At 38.1% G+C, this 19,003-nt stretch overlaps 1 protein-coding gene across 2 annotated transcripts in view; it reads left to right on the top strand.

Annotated features, from left to right (window-relative positions):
* The window catches only part of CTDP1 (CTD phosphatase 1), a 101,465-nt gene that overhangs the window by 27,360 nt on the left and 55,102 nt on the right, over positions 1-19,003 (top strand). Inside the window, exons 7-11 of one of the 2 annotated variants that reach the window (XM_088533412.1) lie at positions 623-789; positions 2,400-3,485; positions 10,768-10,909; positions 13,244-13,474; positions 15,908-16,141. In XM_088533412.1, the coding sequence (XP_088389538.1) occupies positions 623-789; positions 2,400-3,485; positions 10,768-10,909; positions 13,244-13,474; positions 15,908-15,962 (1,681 nt within the window). In that variant the 3' untranslated portion in view covers positions 15,963-16,141. Of the gene's footprint in view, positions 1-622; positions 790-2,399; positions 3,486-10,767; positions 10,910-13,243; positions 13,475-15,907; positions 16,142-19,003 lie in introns of those variants that run through there. The other variant, XM_088533411.1, reaches the window with a different exon arrangement.

Raw genomic sequence — 19,003 nt, 5'->3', positions numbered from 1 at the left:
CTTTCAAACGTGCCATACATCTAGCAGCTTCTGTTCTGCAGTGGTTCTTGAAATTAGGTCATCTAGAAACTTGAATGAATATTCTAGTCTAAATTCAGGTTCTCATCTTTTTCAGAGGATGAAACCAAGTTTTCTTTTTTTTTTTTTTTTTTTTTTTTTTTTTGAGGACAGATGTGTTTATTAGTTCATGAACCTAGATTAGAAATGGTTAAGCTTCCCATCTAACTACAGCAAATAAGAAGCTTTCTGTCTTGTCTTAGTGTTTTCATATGTATGTGTATATCTTGAGTACTGTGCTTCTACCTGCTAGAAATATAACTATTTCTACATATAATTCTTTGCTTCACTTGTTTTGGCTTGAAGGAATCAACTCCCTAAAAACTGTTACTGTTTCTTTCTCCTACTTTTACATAAAAATAGCATATTGTCTGTGCAATAGTTGCTTCTGTGCTGTTCAAATCATGACTTCTGAAAAAATTAGTAATGTTATAAAAGTTACTCGTATATAAACTAGATGTCCAGCTGATATGCATGCAGTACACCAGAATATCAAAAAAAAAAACCTATTTATGTATAGTATTCTGCTCTAAAACTAGATTAATTTTATTATCTGTTTCCTTAGAGATCTCTTCCCATGTGGAGATTCCATGGTTTGTATCATTGATGACAGAGAGGATGTTTGGAAGTTTGCACCCAATTTGATAACTGTGAAGAAATATGTGTACTTTCAGGGGATAGGAGATATTAATGCACCTCCTGGATCAAGGGAAATTCAAATGAAGAAGAAAGGTAATTAATTTGTAAACTTTTTTGCCTCTCTGCTTTGGCGGGTGTGACTGACATAAGTCATGGTGGTAGTTTTGCTCGTGTTGCTGCTGTGCTCAGGTGAGTGATCTGAGGCTGTTGTAGGTTGCCAGCTCCTGCAGCACAGACACAGGTAGTTCAGTAGGACTGGGCTGTCTCTTATTAATAGCTCTTCTGGTGAGGTACAACAGCAGAAGTGGAATACTGGTAAAAGCATTTCTGTTCTTGGTAACTGATACAAAAATATATCAAATTGCTCTAGAATTTGTTGAGGAGGACATGTGAAAAAGCTTTTTTTATTTAGATTTTTTTCCCTGTGTGGTTCTAACAATGCAGTTTATTCTTTGTAAGTGGTATGGGAACCAACTTTCTCTTCTTTCTTTTTTTCTATCCTCTTCCCTTCCTAAATGTTAGAGTAACAGTTAATAAATTCTTTTCTTATTGTGCTGCTGGAAATGAAGTTTTTTGGCTCTGCTTCCTCCCTACATAAATCATCCTAATAAAATTTGTTAGGGATTCTGATGTCTAAAGTATTCTTCTGGCATTTGATAAGAGAACCTTATGTTCATCAGGTTTAACAGGAAAATAGAAATAGTGAATTTTGGAAGGTATGTGCCACTGCATTAGTATTCATTTCGGGGAAAATGGGTTTGAAAGGCAGTACCTAAGAAATAATTGCAGATTTTTTTTCCAGGTTAGCCTTTAATTTTTTTTAATACATATGGTGGCACTTTGTTATTGTTGAACTAGAGATGTCCAGTATAGTAAGGATTATAGTGTATTCAAGCAGAGTCAGGCTGCCCTGGCATGCATTCTCCACATTGTTACTGTTGCCACAGGACAGGCAGAGGGCCAAAGTGTGGCAGTTCTAGCCATTTTTCCTGGCAAAGAAGGTTTGAGGTCAGCTGCTTGGGTGTCAGCAGTTTCTTTGATTCTCTCACTTCATCTGCAGCCATTTGATGAAAACATAACTTAAAATTACTTTTCTGCATTTCAGTTCATTATACTTTCCTTACCTTTCAGTAGGATCTCAAAGCTTGAACAGCATCTTTTTATTGCTCTAGGGTGTATATTTTTCCAAGTTTTAAAATACAATAATTTTAGTTATGAAAGAAAGAAAACACCTGAAAGCGGAAGAAAGGAATTCCTTATAGGAATGCTCTAGATTGGGACTTTCTGGAACGATAACTTTGCTTACTGATTTCCACCCCCACCCCCTCCGTTTTTTCGCTGTGGCGTCTGGGAAAGTAGTTTAATTGCCCTGACATTTGGTCCTAAAAGTAATGCTGCCAGATAAATCTTTTAAAGTCTGCAAGGATGACAAATAATTACTAAAGACTTTTGTGATGAGTCTACTTGCACTTCTCCTCTGCAGAGGTGAAGTGCATTTCTGTGAAGGGCTTTTCTAGTACTAGCAAAGACACTTAAAATTTCTTAACAGCTTGGAAAATGCCAATTGTCGTTACTGAGCATAGTGAAGTTTCACTGTGCTCCTTTCCCTGTGGAAAGGGAAATGGAATAAATTTCTGATCAATGTTAGAAATTATACAGTTTAAAAATGAGTCTGTTTTATTTCATACCTTTTTGTGTTTTAGTAAACCACTCAGCAAAACCAGAGGCACTGGATTCAACAGTGACATCAGCAAAAGATGCTGAAGAAATAAAGAATGTTACATGTATAGAAGAACAAAGCAATGGTCTCAAAGCTACAAAGGACACTTGCACTACTAATGGTAGTACTTCTGCAAGCAGTGAAATATCTGACTGGGATTTGAATTCCAGTGGCCAATCTAATGCCAAGGACTCCTTGAATGATAGCAGTGATTGCAAAACAGAGAGCGCAGTTGCTAACGAGTTGACAAGTGCGAAGGAATCTGAGATTTCTTCGGAACAAAATGATAAGACAGTCTTGGAGAAGCAGGAAATCCAAGAAAAGGTAACAAATGACTTGGACTTTGAGCTGTCTAGTGACAGTGAAAGTGATGGTGGAGTGGATGCCAGAAAGTCATCCACTTCTGTATCAGACAGTGAAAATGAGGAAAAGAGAAGCTGGAAAAAATCAAAACAACCTCTGCAGGTTGAAAATTTACAGCAAGGGAGTTGCACTGATGCAAGTGAAAAAAAGGATGATCAGGTGAACCATTCTGAGGACACAAAATCTCTACCTAGTGGAAATACTCATGACAAATCTGTTGATCTTGAAGCACAAGAAGAAAGCGAACAGGAAAGCCTCTGTGATTTAGGAAATGGGTGTTCAGACAAGAAGGAAGCTGAAACAGAGTCCCAGATTAGTGAGCAGTCTGGATTTACAATGGGTGAGTCCTTAGACCAGAGTATGGAGGAAGAAGAGGAGGAGGATGATACAGATGATGATGACCATCTAATATACCTTGAAGAAATCCTTGTTCGGGTTCACACTGATTATTATACAAAGTATGATAAGTACCTGAAAAAGGAGATTGAGGAAATTCCAGACATCAGAAAAATAGTGCCAGAACTGAAAAGTAAGGTGTTGGCAGATGTAACCATAATATTTAGTGGACTCTACCCAACGAATTTTCCCATTGAGAAAACACGGGAGCACTATCATGCAACAGCCCTTGGAGCTAAAATTGTGAAGAACCTGGTACTAAGTGCTGATGATCCTGACAAAGCAACCCATCTTATTGCAGCAAGGACAGGTAGGTATATGAGGTTTAAGTCTTGCATCAACTTTTTTCCCCTAGTCACAGTGTATTCGTGCCTTGAGCTGTGTGGATTATTGTTTTGTTGTTGTATTTTATAAGCGACAAGCCTTAATGTAATTGAGATGGAATTAAAATTAGAGGGAAGATTGTTTTAAAAGTAAATGAGAAGCTGGATTATACATTATTTAAAGTTTTGGGTTTTTTTTTAACATCTCTTTTGATCGAGTGTGTTTTTTAATCGTTAAAAGGAGAACTCACTGAACTATTGTATGTAGTCCAGCATCTCTCACCTCTTGGTTAGAGTTGGTGATATTAAGTGTTTGACGATCAAAACCTTAATGTTTGCAACAGGCAAATTTATGTTGGTCTTGTTATTAAGCTATAGTAACTTATCCCTTCCTGATTTCACAGATTTTTGCTTGCAGTTCTTCAGTTTTATTTTGTGTGGAATACAAAGAAATTATTTCAAAAGGCTAGAATTCAATGGTGTTGCCCATCGCTGTTCTGTGTGTAGGGCACCTGCTTGTTTTTGTGCTGTGGAAGATGTGAGAGAGCTTAGCTGAACTCTTCCACTGTTATATGTTTTATAGAACTACCTATTTTTACGTAATTGTAATGGGCAGGAGTGTACCTTTGTAATGGATAAGAAAATAGTTGCAGTTCCTTATTTCCAATCCTTTAATTTTGAGTAGTGTTAAGGATACTCACGCCACTGTGGATTAAAATCTGTCAGTTTACCATTTTTTTATGCCAAAATAGCGATAAGGCTGGATCTGTGCTAGACTAGTGTGAACTCACCTCACTTTACAGTAATCTCAATGTACGGTTTTAGTGATGAAAGGTCTAGGTAGCTTTTTATTTGGTATCGTCAACTGTAGCAAGAAGGGAGTGCAATATTGTTCCAGCCAATTCATAGTGGAATAAAAACTGTACTGACAAACCAGCGGTGAATTAATAAGTTTGTGTTAATTCTTTGGCTGTTGATAATATGCTGTTAGTCAAAATATCGCCTAAATTCAGATGAAATTGGGGTTATTTGGATTACCTTCACTGAAAACATTTGGGAGTTCTACGTGGGAAGGTGTGATAGTTGAAATAGCTGTTCAACAACTACAGAAGAGTTAGAGTGTACAAAACAGATACCTCTGTTAGGTTTAACACCTCACATTTGCTTTTTCTTTCAAAACTGCAATAATATCAATTTTATCATCCAAGAATCCTTCAAGTTTGTCATACTTAACTGGATGCGGTGCTTGTCAGTATGACTTCGGTGTGGCTCTTCAGTCATTCAAGTTTCAGATCCTAAAATGCTTCATTTCAAAGTTGCTTTGCCTCAAAGTATTCATCTAGTTGATCTTTCAATGACGTGTAGCAATTCCAACCTTGTGAATAAAATATTTTTCATGAGTTTGCTTTTTTCTTTCTTATAGCATAGAAAGAAAAATATGGTTTTAGCAGGAGGCAAAAGCAATCTCTTAGTCATAAGTGCCCAGCAGACTAAGTTTCCTGGCTTTTTACGGTCTGTCTTGCACCAGATAGTTCCTTTGTGTTGATGTACATGGGGTGCATCTATTCCATTGTGGAGTAAAATTGTAAGCATAAATGTAATTCCTCCTCCACACACACACGCGCACCCACTTCTCAAAGAAAAAATGTTACTCAAAGTTAGGATAAGCTATATAGTGTATAATGATGAGAAGCAGTTGCTTGTTTCTGGCCTGTACAGTTTTGTTATGGGCGTGTGTGCATGTGCATATAAATATATACATTGTGTTCTGCTTTCTAAGCCAATTCTTCACTGCCTGCCCATTCTCAATGAATCAACCACTGTTGTCAGACATTAGTCTGAATAATAGATTTAACTTTAGGCTTTAATGATATTATGCTTTTATAATGTTTAAGTTTATTAACACTTTGAATATTAATTTTTGGTACATGTATCAAAATTAAAAATTATAGGGTGGATGACATTTTTTGCTAACTTTTTACTGAGACCTGGAATTTTCTCAGAATAGTTATATAGTTGAGATATTGCGTTTGATACTTAATGGAAAATCTGTTTGAACGTAGACAGCCAATTAAAGCTAGAGATCACGAGTAGAAACAAGCAGAATACAACTCCTGCACTTTGGGACGACAGGCCTTTCTCGGCAGCGTTGGGAAGCCGACCTCTCCCTTGCCATAAGAGAAGAATTGCACTGACGTGTTCTGAAAAAGCTCCCTTAATTGGCCACGTTTTCCGCCTAATGAGCGAGACTGTTGTCATCTTTCATCACTATTAAGTAACACCTTTTTTTTTTTTCGTAATAGTGGCAGTAGAGAAGTCTAGAGTGAAATAATACATACTTCACTAGCCTCTTTTGAAAGATGCTTATAGACAGCGTGTGTTGTGGGTTCGGTGTTGGTGGGGGAGGCTGAGCAACCGAAGGTTGCCTTCCCCCACCTCTGGTTCAATGGCAGTAGTAGTGTTGTATCTTCTTGCTTTAGGAGGACAGCACTGCGTTTAAATCAAAGATTTTAAGGGTGTAACTTGGGTGCTGTGACAGCAACTGGTAGGATAATTAAGCTGTCAGCACAATTTTCATACTCAATCTCTCTTATCAGGTAGCAGGTGACTTCTACAGGTATTTCAATGCAGGTAGACCATGAAGTATCACATCTCTGGCCCCTGTGGGAAGCAGCTGAAGTGTGTCTAGTTGCTGGTGAAAGGAGAAGAGCATGGAATAGCTTAGATGTATTTGTAAGCTGGTGACTTAGCTCCTGTGGGAGGGCTGAACCGTGTTGTTCTGTCCCTTCCTTCCCACCCTCCAGTTGTGACAAGGCATTTCCAGGTGGCACCACTAACCACAGCAGAGCTAGGACTCAGCCCCACAAGTTCGCCTAGGTGATAACTGTGTATTAGTTGGCCTGCAGGAAACTACAGATTCTTAAACTGGTGTGGGGTAAATGCTCTTTCCTTTGGGGATGTGAGGAGAGGCAAAACCTACCAGATGAAATAACAGCAGAAATCAGTGTCAAGTCAGACAGAGGAGGATTTAGCACTTGAAGTGATTGGGGCAGTTCACCAAAGTCTTGTAGGACGAAACACTGAAGTCTGTAGGATTTTTATTAGATTAATACTGCTGAAGCAAAGCTTCAGGATTTGACCGTAAAGCAGGAAGACTTGTTTAGAAAAAAAGGTATGAAGAGCAATGAACTTCTGGAAATGAGCTTTTTTCAAAAAATACTGAGTAGCCTAGTTGCACATTGCTGTAAAGATATGTTGATTCTGATACACTGGAATGGGGAGGATGCTTTTGCAATGAATCTTCTGGTTGCTCCTCTTGAAGTAGTTTGGGTCCTTGTGGTGCCACCTCCAGCCTGCAAGCCAGGTTCCTTTTTGGAGGATCACTCTGGTGGGTGCTCCTGGGTGTCCAGCCCACAGGACCAAAAGCAAAACTCCGAAACGTGTAGGATGCGGGCATCAATTCTCTGCTGTCCTGCTCTGCATCTCTCACTGTCGGGCTGTGCTGCGCGCTCATGTGGATGTAGTAAAATATGTATTATAGCGCTGCTTCTGGTCGTCTTATCCATCAAGTTTAGGTCTCAATTACCCATGTTGCTTAAGTGCCTGGTGTAGTTCATGCTGTGGATAAGCCAAACTGCTGCAGTGAAATTATATGACCTGAAGAACGGCTGCAGAAGGCAGTTGTGTCTAATAGAAGAGTTGGTGAGTCCTGACCCCGACCATTTCTGTGGAGGCTTCTTTCTGCGTTTGCTCCTGGGATGTGTTTTTGGTTGATTGGTTTGTATTTGTTTGGGCACTGCTTGTTTTTTCTTTATGGGGGCAAGTGGTCATGGTCACAGGCTTCGTGCACCTGGGAAGAGTGAATAGTTTGGATGGTTTTGTTATGCCTCAGTTAATACCATGTTACGCTTTCCCTAAGAATCAAAAACATTTTTTTTGTTTGTTTGTTTTGCACATGTGTCGTAATTTCGCATGTGTGATTGTAAAATTATCTGTGTGACATAGTTGTGTTTGGATGCACAAAACTTTTCATTAGGTCCAGGGAACTTTGCAAACCAACAGTTTCAGATTCCATGTTCCTTATAGAAGGGGACTGTATTTCAGGGAAAAAAAAAGGGGGGAGGGGGAGGCTAAGCTGTCTCCTCCTTTACCAGTTATAAATATTGAAAGTAATAGTAATAGTATGTACTCTTAGCTGTACCCCCTCAGAAGGCAAATATATTAAACTTAGAGCTTAACTTCTTCATCTAAAAAGCATGTGTGCGTTTTAACTTTCTGGAACAATTTTAGCCTAGAATTTGATAATAGAGAAAGGTGATTGGAGGACAGTACTGCAAACATAGTTTTAGAAAAAACAAAATATCTCTAGTTTTTACAGCCGTCTGGATGCTTCAGTTCTTTGCTACATCAGATGTAATCTTTTTAGCATAGATTAAAAACTTCTATTTTAAAAATGGTTGGACTACTACCCAGACTTAAAAAGATGCAAAGGTGTGTTTTCCTAGCTCTCGTTTAGGTTCCTCGCAATGGAGTTCAAAAGGAGCAGGAATATCTTTAGTTGGACAAACTGCATGGTTTTACTAAACAAGTGTAGCAGGAAATCGGATGACTCTTCTTCAGACATTCAAAATAGAGTCTATCTGCACCAAGCAAATAAAGATTAAGCAGTCTGTGGGGTTGTGAAATCCTTCTTGTAACTATTGCGCATTGTATTCTAGTCTGCTCCAGAGCTGTCTTTTTTTTCAGGATACTATTGCTAGTCATGACTGAAGCTTTATTTGGTATCTAATACCTATACAGGTGCGAGCTTTTTTAGATTTCTTTTTGTTGCTTTTTTTCCTATAATTTTCGTGCTTATGAACCTGATCTCAGCACCCTTTGCAAAATGGCTATCTTCTCACCTCTTTGTTCATGTTATATTATCATTTATTTTCTTATTTTTCATTCGATTATTTTTAATTTCTCTTTAATCCTTTTTCCCCAACTCTGTTAATGTGATTCTCCTTTCTTACCTCTGTCTTTCTTCAGAAACATCTAAAGTATAAATTAAATAGAACTTTGCACTGAACTGTTTCTAATAGCAGACATCTCTACACTTCCTACTAAACTTAAAAAATAAAAAACATGTAAAAGCTTTCTGTGGAAGCAGCCTCTGACAACGTAGGTGATGTTTTATGGAAGTGTTCCAAGTTACTAATTGTTTCTGTAACTGAAGAATAATTAGAAAACATTTCTTCCATGAAGGGGGAATGAACAATCTCGGTGTGCTAACCTTCCAGAGATGTCTGCAAGAGTTTTGCTTTTTAGCCAGTCATAATCTCTTGAACAGCAAATATGTGCTGGCATGAACATTATTGCACTTCTAAGGTTAATATTTCTAATGAGTTTTTATTGGGCGGTGTTTGTATTCTTACTTCACAACAGAGCTTAAAATACAGCATTTCTAAGTTGTTTGTGGCTTGCAACTTCATTTTTAAATACTCAGTTTATCTTCATTAAGCATCTTCATGATATCTTAATTTAACAGCTGTTTTTATTTACGAAGATATTTGTGTGGAGAAAAGTATTAAATTTTCTGTTTAACTCTTATTCCTTAACTGCAAAATTGTTTGGTTTTGCTGCTGAATGTGAAACAAGTGTATATGCACAGCACGTCTCTAAGAAATGTTGTTCTTAATTTTTCTCATTGATTTCGATTTATTTGCATTGGGAAAGAAAGTAGCCCTGTTCCTGTGGGACAGGGGGGTTGTATTGAGCAAGCCAAGGAGGGAAGCAGGAGCTTCCATGGCTTTGTGGAGGAAGGTGATCCCCTTAACTTACCTTCCGCTTAGTGAGGTGAAGCTGCCCAAGACTAGTGGCTGAATCGTCTAAGCAGGCAGCTCCGTCCTCCCCTGAACTGCAGGGGAGCTCCTTCCCCCAGCAGATCCAAGTTCAGGCTTTATATAGGCTGTTCAGTAGTACTGCTGACCGCTGGTGCGGATGTGCGGAAATACAGGAAGTCAAAACTTTAATTTTTGATTTTAAAAAAAGTTATGTTGTTAAATGGTGGTCCTGCAGATTAAACTCCAGGAAATGATGCTGAAGCCATCAAATTAATTTCTGTCCTCTTGAACTTAAATATGTGACATAGAAACTACTGTGCTTACCTTCTTGTCAGAATTGTTCTTTTTTTTTTTTTTTTTTTTTCCCTATTGAGGCTTCCTTCTTGATGAAGGACATGTGTAAGATTTGTAAGTCATAGCTTTAAGTAATGAATTTTAATACTTCAAAACTGTTTGAGTAATTTCTAGGTAAGTAGGGTAAATTAATCTGGACTGTTGGGCTGTTAAGTTGTGGTTTTATATAAGTGTGTGCAGCAGGTAACGCCAGGATTTTTGTATAATACCGGCAGTACTGACTTTTAGGTATTTTTTTTTTCTGATACAATATAAACACTATATGTAGAGATATACTGCGTACACACTATGTCATACAGGCACAACACTGAGAACACTTTTGTAGCAATTCCTGGACAGTGAGTTGTTTCTGAGAAGCAAAGTTAACTCCCCCTTCTATTTTATTGGTTGTTGTTTTTTCACTGGTTATGACGCTTCGTGACCAAGTGGTGTTTGCTCTCCACTAGTTTCCCTCAGAAGGTAGAACTTGAGATCCTGTCTGCTGTCACGTTGTTCTGCTCATGGTTTCATGAGGACTTCACACTAGCCTGCCATGGCTATATGCTGCATAACAGAATAATCCTTGTTCCCCTTTGGTGCTAAGTAATCCTGTGTCTGCTTTGACTTGGCTTACGCCAAGCTGAGTGGCCCGTTAACTGCTGCACCACAGTGGCCCGTGCATGCAGCAGATCTCCTGAATGTGCATAGGAGAGCTGGTGTGGTGTGCTAGTATGTGAAGCACTAGCAGTGAGGAGTTGTTTCTTATGAGAGTCAAATAAATCTAAATGAAGATGAAATAAGAAAAAAAATGCACTTCTGTTTGTGTAGCTAACAGGAAAATGTAGGGGGTTTCCACCAGAATTAATTTGAGCAGAATTCCTTCTGGTTTTAGCGCGTCAGCAAATAGCAAATGCCTTCACCCAGCTTGAGACGAAGGCCTTCACATGCTCTGTAGTGTCTCAGTCTTATCAGCTGGCTTTGTCTTGTTGGGTGTGTTGGGGGGGGTGGAGGGGGGTGCTTGTCTCTTTAAGATTGGTCACAAAACTGATGTGCACCTAAAACTGCCTTTTCTGTATCTGGGAACACTGTAATATTGTGCTTGACTTCATAATAGGCACAGAAAAAGTAAGACAAGCTCAGGACTGTAAAGACCTCCATGTGGTAAATCCTGACTGGCTCTGGAGCTGCTTGGAGCGGTGGGACAAGGTTGAGGAACAGCTTTTTCCCTTGAAGGATGACTACAACAAAACACACAGGTAAATGGGGGCTTAGAGGAATGGGGGACGTGAAGATAGGCTGTTCATACAACCAAATACTTTGTGTTACTGCAGCTGTAAAATCAAATTAACCAACAAGACAGGAATTGTATGATGTTTGCAGATTTTTATGAAAGAACCCGTCTGTTTTTTTCCTTTCCTGTGCAACTTAAGCTGAATACGGTCAAGAGCTGGAAGGCAGTTCAGCAGCGAGCAGGATTCAGTTTCTTTGGCAGTTGCATTTGTTAGCAGTATTCATGAGAAAGAGCTCAGCTGATCAGTTAACCCCACAAGCACAAGGAATGCTCCCAAGGGGCAGGAGCATCATCCATTCTGCCAAATGAGGCTGGTGGGGAGGTTACAGCTGAAGTCTGTAGGATTTTTTGAGTCCCAGTGGTAAGGCAATGGGGAGAAATAGAAAGCCAGAGAAGCAAAAAGCAACTGGGGTGGAAGGCATAAAGAAGAGCAAAAACTGGAAGCAACTTATGGGGACAGAGAGTAGTAAGAGAGCACATGAAGGTTTTGGGGGTGCGAAGAGTTGAAGGAAAAAGGATGAAAAATGAGGGCGGTAGAAAGGCAGCACGTAGAAATCACAGTCAAAAATGATATGAACACAGGGAAAGTCAAGGGCTGCTAAGGGCTATCAAGGACTCCCAAGCAATCTGCTTTAGGAAGGACAATGGCTAAAAGAACTTACTGTAAGATAGTATAGGCTCAGCTTTTTTTGCTCCTTGAGTTGTTTTAATAGATTTGCATAACAGCACCCTGCAAGCCTAGCAGAGGCTATTTACTTCTAGGTTTGAACAGGGAGGTACATAGTATATTAGATTTTCTGCAATAAAGTAATTAATGCATGTTACTGAGTGACTGAATAAGCTAGATGTTTGCTAAAGATTTGCTTTCTGCTTGAAGGAAGCCATCCCTTGGAGGGCAAAATGAAACACACAAAAGTGCACCAAAAGTAGAAACATCTGAAAATGAGATTACTGATTGAATGGGAAAGTAGAAAGAGACCCAGCATCCCTAAAACTTAGGAAGAAAAGTAATTCACTTATTACCTGACTAAGAACACTTTATGTTTTTATTAAAGTGTTACTGGATTTTTTTTTAATTACTATTTTTACCACAACGCGTGGTCCTTCCGGACTGTAAGCTTTCTAGTAGGAGTCTCTACAATGACCTGCAAGCATCCTTTTGGGTGAATGTTCATCCTGGTGTCTTTTTTTTCTAATTTACTCTTCCCTTTCACCTTAGGCATAATGATGTTTTTTCCTCTTCTTTGTTTTAAATACGGTTTACCTTTAGCTTTGTACACTTTCCCCCTCAAAAACTGAAGTCAGTAAGGACACCTTAAAAATGCAGAAACTTTTATTTTATTAACCTGAAGTGCAAATTCTTTGTAAAAGATTTTTCCCTTTATCAATCTGTTTGAAATGGCAATTGTTGATGCAGAACACTTGTGAAGTAGGTAAGGGATGAACTCGGAAAAATGTCACGTATAAAATGAGTTGAAGGGTTTAAGTAAGCTTGGAATTGGTGACCTTAAATTTCTTTTTTTTTTCTTTTTTTTTTTTTGCAATACTATTTGAGAAGGGTAGTCCGTGAAAACATATGTGAAAAACTTCAGTTTTGTGGTACTTCTAATGCTTGTTTCAGTGTACTTGATTTTTTTTTCCTTATTCTGTAGTTTTCATAGTGTGTTTGCATTCTTTTTTGTGACTGTTTTTTTTTTTTAATGATTTTATTTTCTCTTTTTTCTTTTTGTGGTCTTTTATCTTAATTGCATAGTATGCCATAGTGGTGACTTCAGCAGACTGATCTCGGTGTTTTTATTGGCACTTATAAAACTGTGATTTAAAAATGCTTTAGTATGCTGACAAATGAATTGGATGATTTGCAAATTAATGCCATGTAATAATTTTTTCTCAGTTGTGTTGAAGGGCATGCATTTAGATTCTATACAAAAGCATGCTTTTGTGTTAGTAGCATATATGCAGATGATCATGCTAATCTAACTATGTATTTAATACCCCCAGAAGCAACTTCAGTAACTTTATATTTAAGGCTATTTTAAGGTATCTTTAATTATTTTTTTAAAACGATGCAAGTATGACATTTGCATTTTTCTGTTTTAAATTCAGTGATATTTTCATGGTGGGATGGAAGAGATGGGAAAATTTCCAAAGAAATTTTTCACCTTTTTTTTTTTTTTTTTTTTTTTCTTCCTCCCTATTTTTCCCTTTAGAGAAAAGAAATACCAATCATCTTCCATGCTGGTTAAAGACAGTGTATTTAAACTGATAAATCTTTTTTTTTCCAAACTTTATCCACCAGAGAGAACAGCCCCGCCACATTCCCTGATGCGCACAGCACGTTCCCGACTGCTCTGTTCCACCCAACGCCCATCCACCCCAGGTCTCAGCCCGGCCCTGAAGTTCGCCTCTATGACCCCAACACTGGCAAGCTGATCCGGAAAGGCTCGCCGCCCCCCGGCCAGGCCATGTACATCCAGGCTCCAGCTCCACCCCTCACCTTGCCAGTCCACGGGGAACACTCCTCCTTCAGGTACGTAAGGCGTAGCTAAGTGTCACGTTCGTTATGTTTGCACATGTTGGTTTTTAAATTTAACTGATGATATTTTTGCATTTGATCAGATTGTCATCTTGACTTAAGGGTTATTTTTTTTTTTCCTGCTTACTTTGTGAAAATAGATTTGTAATATTCAGCCTAAGGAAATGACTAAAAGTGAATATTTAGCTTTAGTGAAATCAGTGACTTAATCTTCTAGATTCTTTGTGCCACACTTAAGGTTTGAGTTTATGCTTTAGAGCATATAACAGATTTCACACTACATTTATTTTTTGGTGGGTTTATACTCACAGCCAGGTGAGGCAGGCTGATATCTCTTAAATCCAATATATTATTTTTTAAAATATATCTGGTAGTGCTTGGTTTTGTTTGTAAAGTTTTTCTCTTAATTACTTTTCAGATGGGAGGTTACTCCTGTGTTTTACTTTGAGGAATATAAGCAATGGCAGGAGTGTAGCTAACCAAGTACTATTAAATAACATAAAATTGAATACTACGGAGTAATCCTTTGATCACTAAATCATGACACTAAAGCAAGAGGAGCAGGTCTGCTTTCTGGATGCATGAAATCTTTCTCTAAAATGCATTCAGAATTCACCGTATAAGAGATCTAGTCTGGATGGCTTGCTAAGGCTTCAGCCAATCTTGCAGACAGCAGTGACAAAGAAAAGTAAGAATCCTGTTGTAGCTTGTTTTGTAATAAAATTCGATCAGACTATGGCAGTTATTACAGAGCATTTCAATCTCCAAAGTAACTTCAAAAATACAAAGCACAAGTGTAAACACACACAGTTTTCTACTTTCATCTTTGTTCCCCGTCAGTTTTATCACTCATATTGTAAAAGTTTTGTGTGCATAGCATATCTTGCTGTGTTTCTTCTGTATCTTGCTGTGGCAAAGTTATTCCAGTCTACTTGGACTTTTTCAAGGCTTTTTCTTATTTCAGCGTTACTTTTTTTTCCTCTCCAGTCTTTGTTTAATATTTTCTGTTTTCATTTTTTTTTTAACTCTGTCTAAAACCTGTGACGTGTTTAATGATCAGGAAAAAAATATTTAAATAGCCAAGTCAAAGCCAGTATCCAGAGGAGCTGAAAAGTTTTTTGTTGTTGTTTTGTTTGCCAATTATTGAGAAAGGGAATTTGTTAAGAGATGGGGAGACTTTGTGCATGTGTAATTGTCACTTGACTCTTGTAAGAGGCATCAGTGTGATGGTTCGTGTTCGTATAAACGCATCTTTCAATACTTTAGAAAGCATAGTTTTCAATGCCTGTTCCTCCTTTTTCTGTCAAAAAGTGATGAAAATGTATGTTGACACCTAAATCCTTTTTTTTTTTTTTTTTTTTTTTTTTTTTTTTGCCTGTGAGTGTTCAGGTCAGATGATTTAATCTAAGAAATTGAATCCTGTTAGTTAATGCTGCAGCTTCATTACATAATGAGGCAGAAGTCTTAAACTAGTTCCCTTTCTTACATTGGGTAATAATCTTTTAGTCTTTGTCTATTTATTTGTTTCAAGCAGTAAAATGACTGACCTGTAAACCCTGATTTCTAAATTGAAGTGTGTTAGTAGAGTCCTCAGAGCACTTAAGCTGTCTTTAAGTTTGGTTGTTAACGTGAAGAAAATACTGGTAAAGTCTACAACGAAAGCAGCAACCAAAACCCGCTTTAAGTTCTCTGATTTATAGTTAGCACAATGCAGAGCACGAGGGCGGTTGAATAAATAACAAAGAATGAATGTGAACAGTTTTTCTGTGCATCAGCTGAGCATGAGTTGAGTCAATTTTAAATCTGACGTGGTGCTTGACTCAAGAGAGAACTACCTTAATGTAGCAATTTCTTAGTAAAAGGCAATACATTTTGTGGCCTGAGAGATTTTCTGCTCATATGTTCACCTCCTTCAGAAAGATGACAAAACTTTTAATGCAGTCATTGAATTTCAGCACAGGTGGATACAGCATTTACTGCTCACAACTCCGCCAGGCTCTTAATGTAGTGCAGGGGAGAAGGGCGAAAGCTTTAGCAAACACTTTTTATATACAAATTAACCAAAGTTTCGGCTTTTCAGTTTGCCATGTCCTTTTGGATGCAAAATGAATGCTGCCATATTAAAATCTGAAGCAATGTAAATAGGAACTGATTTCTTCTATCTAAAATAATATTTTTTTCTGTCTTTCGTTATGGGCACTTTTTTTTTTTTTTTTTTTTTTTTTTTTTGACAGAAGCCTGCCTGCAAGTGTAGGTATTTTAAAATAACTATCTCCTAAAATCTTTAGTATACTTTATTAAACAAGATTAGAATAATATCTCTGATTCCTCTTGTGGGTGTCTAGTCAAAATCTTCTTTTTCTGGTGAAAGCCTGCAATAATTTGTTAATCTCCAAAACAAACAAAAAACACTTATCTACATTTCAGACAACGATCAACAGACTTGCACTGCCGTGTGAAGAAACCCTTGAAGAAACAGTAACAATGATGCTGGGACTTACTGTAAGAGTAGCCCTTGTTGTGCTTAGAGCATAACCTGCCACAAGATGCGTTGCTGAAAAGAGCTTCATATTTTGAGTACAATATAAGTCTGTGTCAGTTCTCATAATTTCATGTTGGGCTAAATATTTTTTGCTTTGAAGATGGTTTCAAGAGAGCAACTGATTTAGAAACTGATTTTAGTGTCTTGATGTTGCACTTGAACCCATGAGACTTCCAAGAACACTTGCTTTGGTCTTGGGAATTTCAGTCTAAATGGATGATAGTTCATGAGATGCAGTATTTCAGTGTTGTCCATGAAAAGAGATGCAAATAGCATCTTGTAAAAGAACGAAGAAAAAATGATTTTGCAGGTTTGTTTTTAGTAAATGCTATTAATTCAGTAAGAGATGAAGAAAAGTTGATAAAATGAGTGTAATGTACATGTAAGAAGCTAAAAGAAGCGCTGTGGTTTTAGATAGTATTAAGAGGCGTCAATAGTTGCAACAGGTGGCTCGTGATACTGGTGTCTGAAAATTCTTTGAGTTTCTTATTATCTAATTTCACTTGTACAGTTTCAAATCTTAATTTACATGCTCAGTGTTACACTTTTTCTGCCTAATGTTATCAAATTTGACTACAAAAAATAACAAAGTATTCCGAGTGATTCCTGGGCCTCAAATACTCTTCAGACTGCCATGGTGACAGGACTATTTTAATTCTTGCCCTTACCCGATGTCAAAGTAAGATGCTTGTCACTACCCCGGGCGTCGCACCCAGCCCATGGGTGGTCAGTGTTAACACTCGTGTGCGTCACCACACGTGTGAGGTGGGCGAGTGCCAGCCGACCTCGCCAGAGTATGTGTGACCCTCGAGGAAACTCCTCCCATTAGAGAAGTGTGACGATTGCAGCCTCTGTATGTCTTTTAGATTGGGATCAGTGTAACAAGCAGTTGAAAAACCTCTTTGGTAAAATAAAAATGTTTGTTACAAACTTTGCAGTAGTCTTTGTTTATTTTATCTTCTACTTTGGTATGCTTTGAGAAGTCCCAGTGTTTCTTAACCAGTAGTAGTTGGAAAATGCTGGGAAAAAAATCTGACAATAGTCTTAAGTATATCAATATAAATAAAACATGTATGTGTCTTTTTATAGTAATACAACCAGCGTGTGCAACAATTACACCTCTCCATGTAGTCTTAACTTATATCATTGATGGAGTCTTCAGCTTGATTTGAATTTCTGCATGTTACTGCTTCAGAATATAGAACTTCACAGCTATGCCTGCTATTCAGTAGCTTTGGAATTAAACTGTCATTACAATTTTCATTTAATTGTGGTGGAAAATAATCCCTGCCTTTGCTATAACTTAAAGATGATAATCTTCCTACAATATTCAAAATAAGAGTATAAATACGACTACACAGAAACTGCAAAAAGAGAAGTTCTCACTGTCATCCGTATGATATGTTCTTTTAAAAAAAAATAATAACTTTAAGAAAATCTGCTTAGCTCCCTGCTATATATAACTTAAGTGTAAAATTCTTGACATAGTCAACCTTGTCGTGTTTTTGATACAGTAGCGTAAGATGCTTATACCTTGTGTGTTATCATTCTGTGTTTTACTAAGAATTTAAATCACTGTCTCTTGGCTAGGATATTAAAAAGTTACGAAAATAGAGTAATTAAAGATCCCTAGAGAAAATACAGTGTAATACTGTGGGGTTTTCCCCTTTATAGGTGTGAAAATTATTGTCTGAGGGGTTTAACAGAAAAAGAAAAATGTGAAATGGAAAAACATTTGAATGAGGGGGGGAAAAGGCTGTGATTTAAAAGAAATATTTATAATGGAAAAATAAGTTTAGTTTGTTTATTTTCACTACATTTGATTTGTTTTTTGGCTCCATAGAAAATCCCAGCATCCAGAAATGTTAAAATATAAGTGCGCTGATTGTGCTGCACTGCAAAATAGTGCTGAGTTGACAAGTATCTTCCATTGCATATAACATGATTTCCCCCCCACAACTCACTAATGTGATTTCCCTCTCTTTTTTCCCCCCGTCATTTTAAAAAAGAATTCCTGTCTCTTACACCTATGCAGGGGATCTGCGAGGGTGGATGTGTATTCAGGAAATAGGATTCCTAAAGAAAGGCCAGTTGACAACTTAATATGGCTTGTGAATTATGTGTTTGAAAAACAGATATAGGGGGGAAAATGGTATCTGGATGGCCCTCTTGAGAAGCTTTTAAGCTTGCAGTAGCAGAAACAATAAGAACTGGCCTGTGACTGGTCTTACCTGTCATTAAAGGATCTGAAGTTTGTGGGTGGGCTTTGGTGGGTGGCAGGGGGAGGATAATTGCCTGAAAGCTGCTGCCGGAAGGTCCCCACTGGGTGAGAAGGGGCCGTGCTGCCCTCGTAGCTGAGACCACGCTGCCTGCTGCTGCATCTCCCCCACTGTCTGGAGGGGCCTGGCTCCATGATGTTCCTCACCTGGTGGTTACAGCCCGAAGCAGTTTATGGCTTGAGTCGCAGCTGGTGTTGGTCGTCACACCCCACGTTCACCCTCTCATGGCTACCACAGTAAAAGCACTTTGTGCACCCTGGGGTTGTTTACAGGGCCCTGCACAGTGCTGAGCTGCAGTAACGTGTCCCGTGTGGTGGTGGCAGCGGCAGCGCATTGCGTGTTCAGTTAGCTGTGCTGCAGAGCAATTTTGGCTTAACCCTTGGGCTTACCAAATAGGATTTTAGAAATATTTAATGGTGGAAATGTTACCTAAGAGCGATGAGTTTCCTGTTATGGTTTTAGATATTGTGACTCTTCATTACTGTTTTACAGCAGTTCCTTGGAAGTTGTTGTATCTAATCCATTCCAAATACTATTTTGCTACTGCTTTTGTATCTACATATTCTCTTTAAATACAGGAACTAATGATGTGGTAAGGTTCAATTTTTAAAAGAAAAGAAAAGAAAAAACAGAGCCGTATCTGAATACAGTAGCCAGAAAAGGGTCTCTTCACATCTCAATGAGGCTTAGCATCTAGGAAAA

The sequence above is a fragment of the Tinamus guttatus genome, unplaced genomic scaffold (assembly GCF_059628265.1).
Source record: "Tinamus guttatus ecotype Peru unplaced genomic scaffold, ASM5962826v1 Tinamus_guttatus_pri_ptg000497l, whole genome shotgun sequence".
Classification (NCBI taxonomy): domain Eukaryota; kingdom Metazoa; phylum Chordata; class Aves; order Tinamiformes; family Tinamidae; genus Tinamus; species Tinamus guttatus.
The sequence above is the reverse complement of the archived record's forward strand: the minus strand, read 5'-3'. Positions and strand labels throughout refer to the sequence as shown.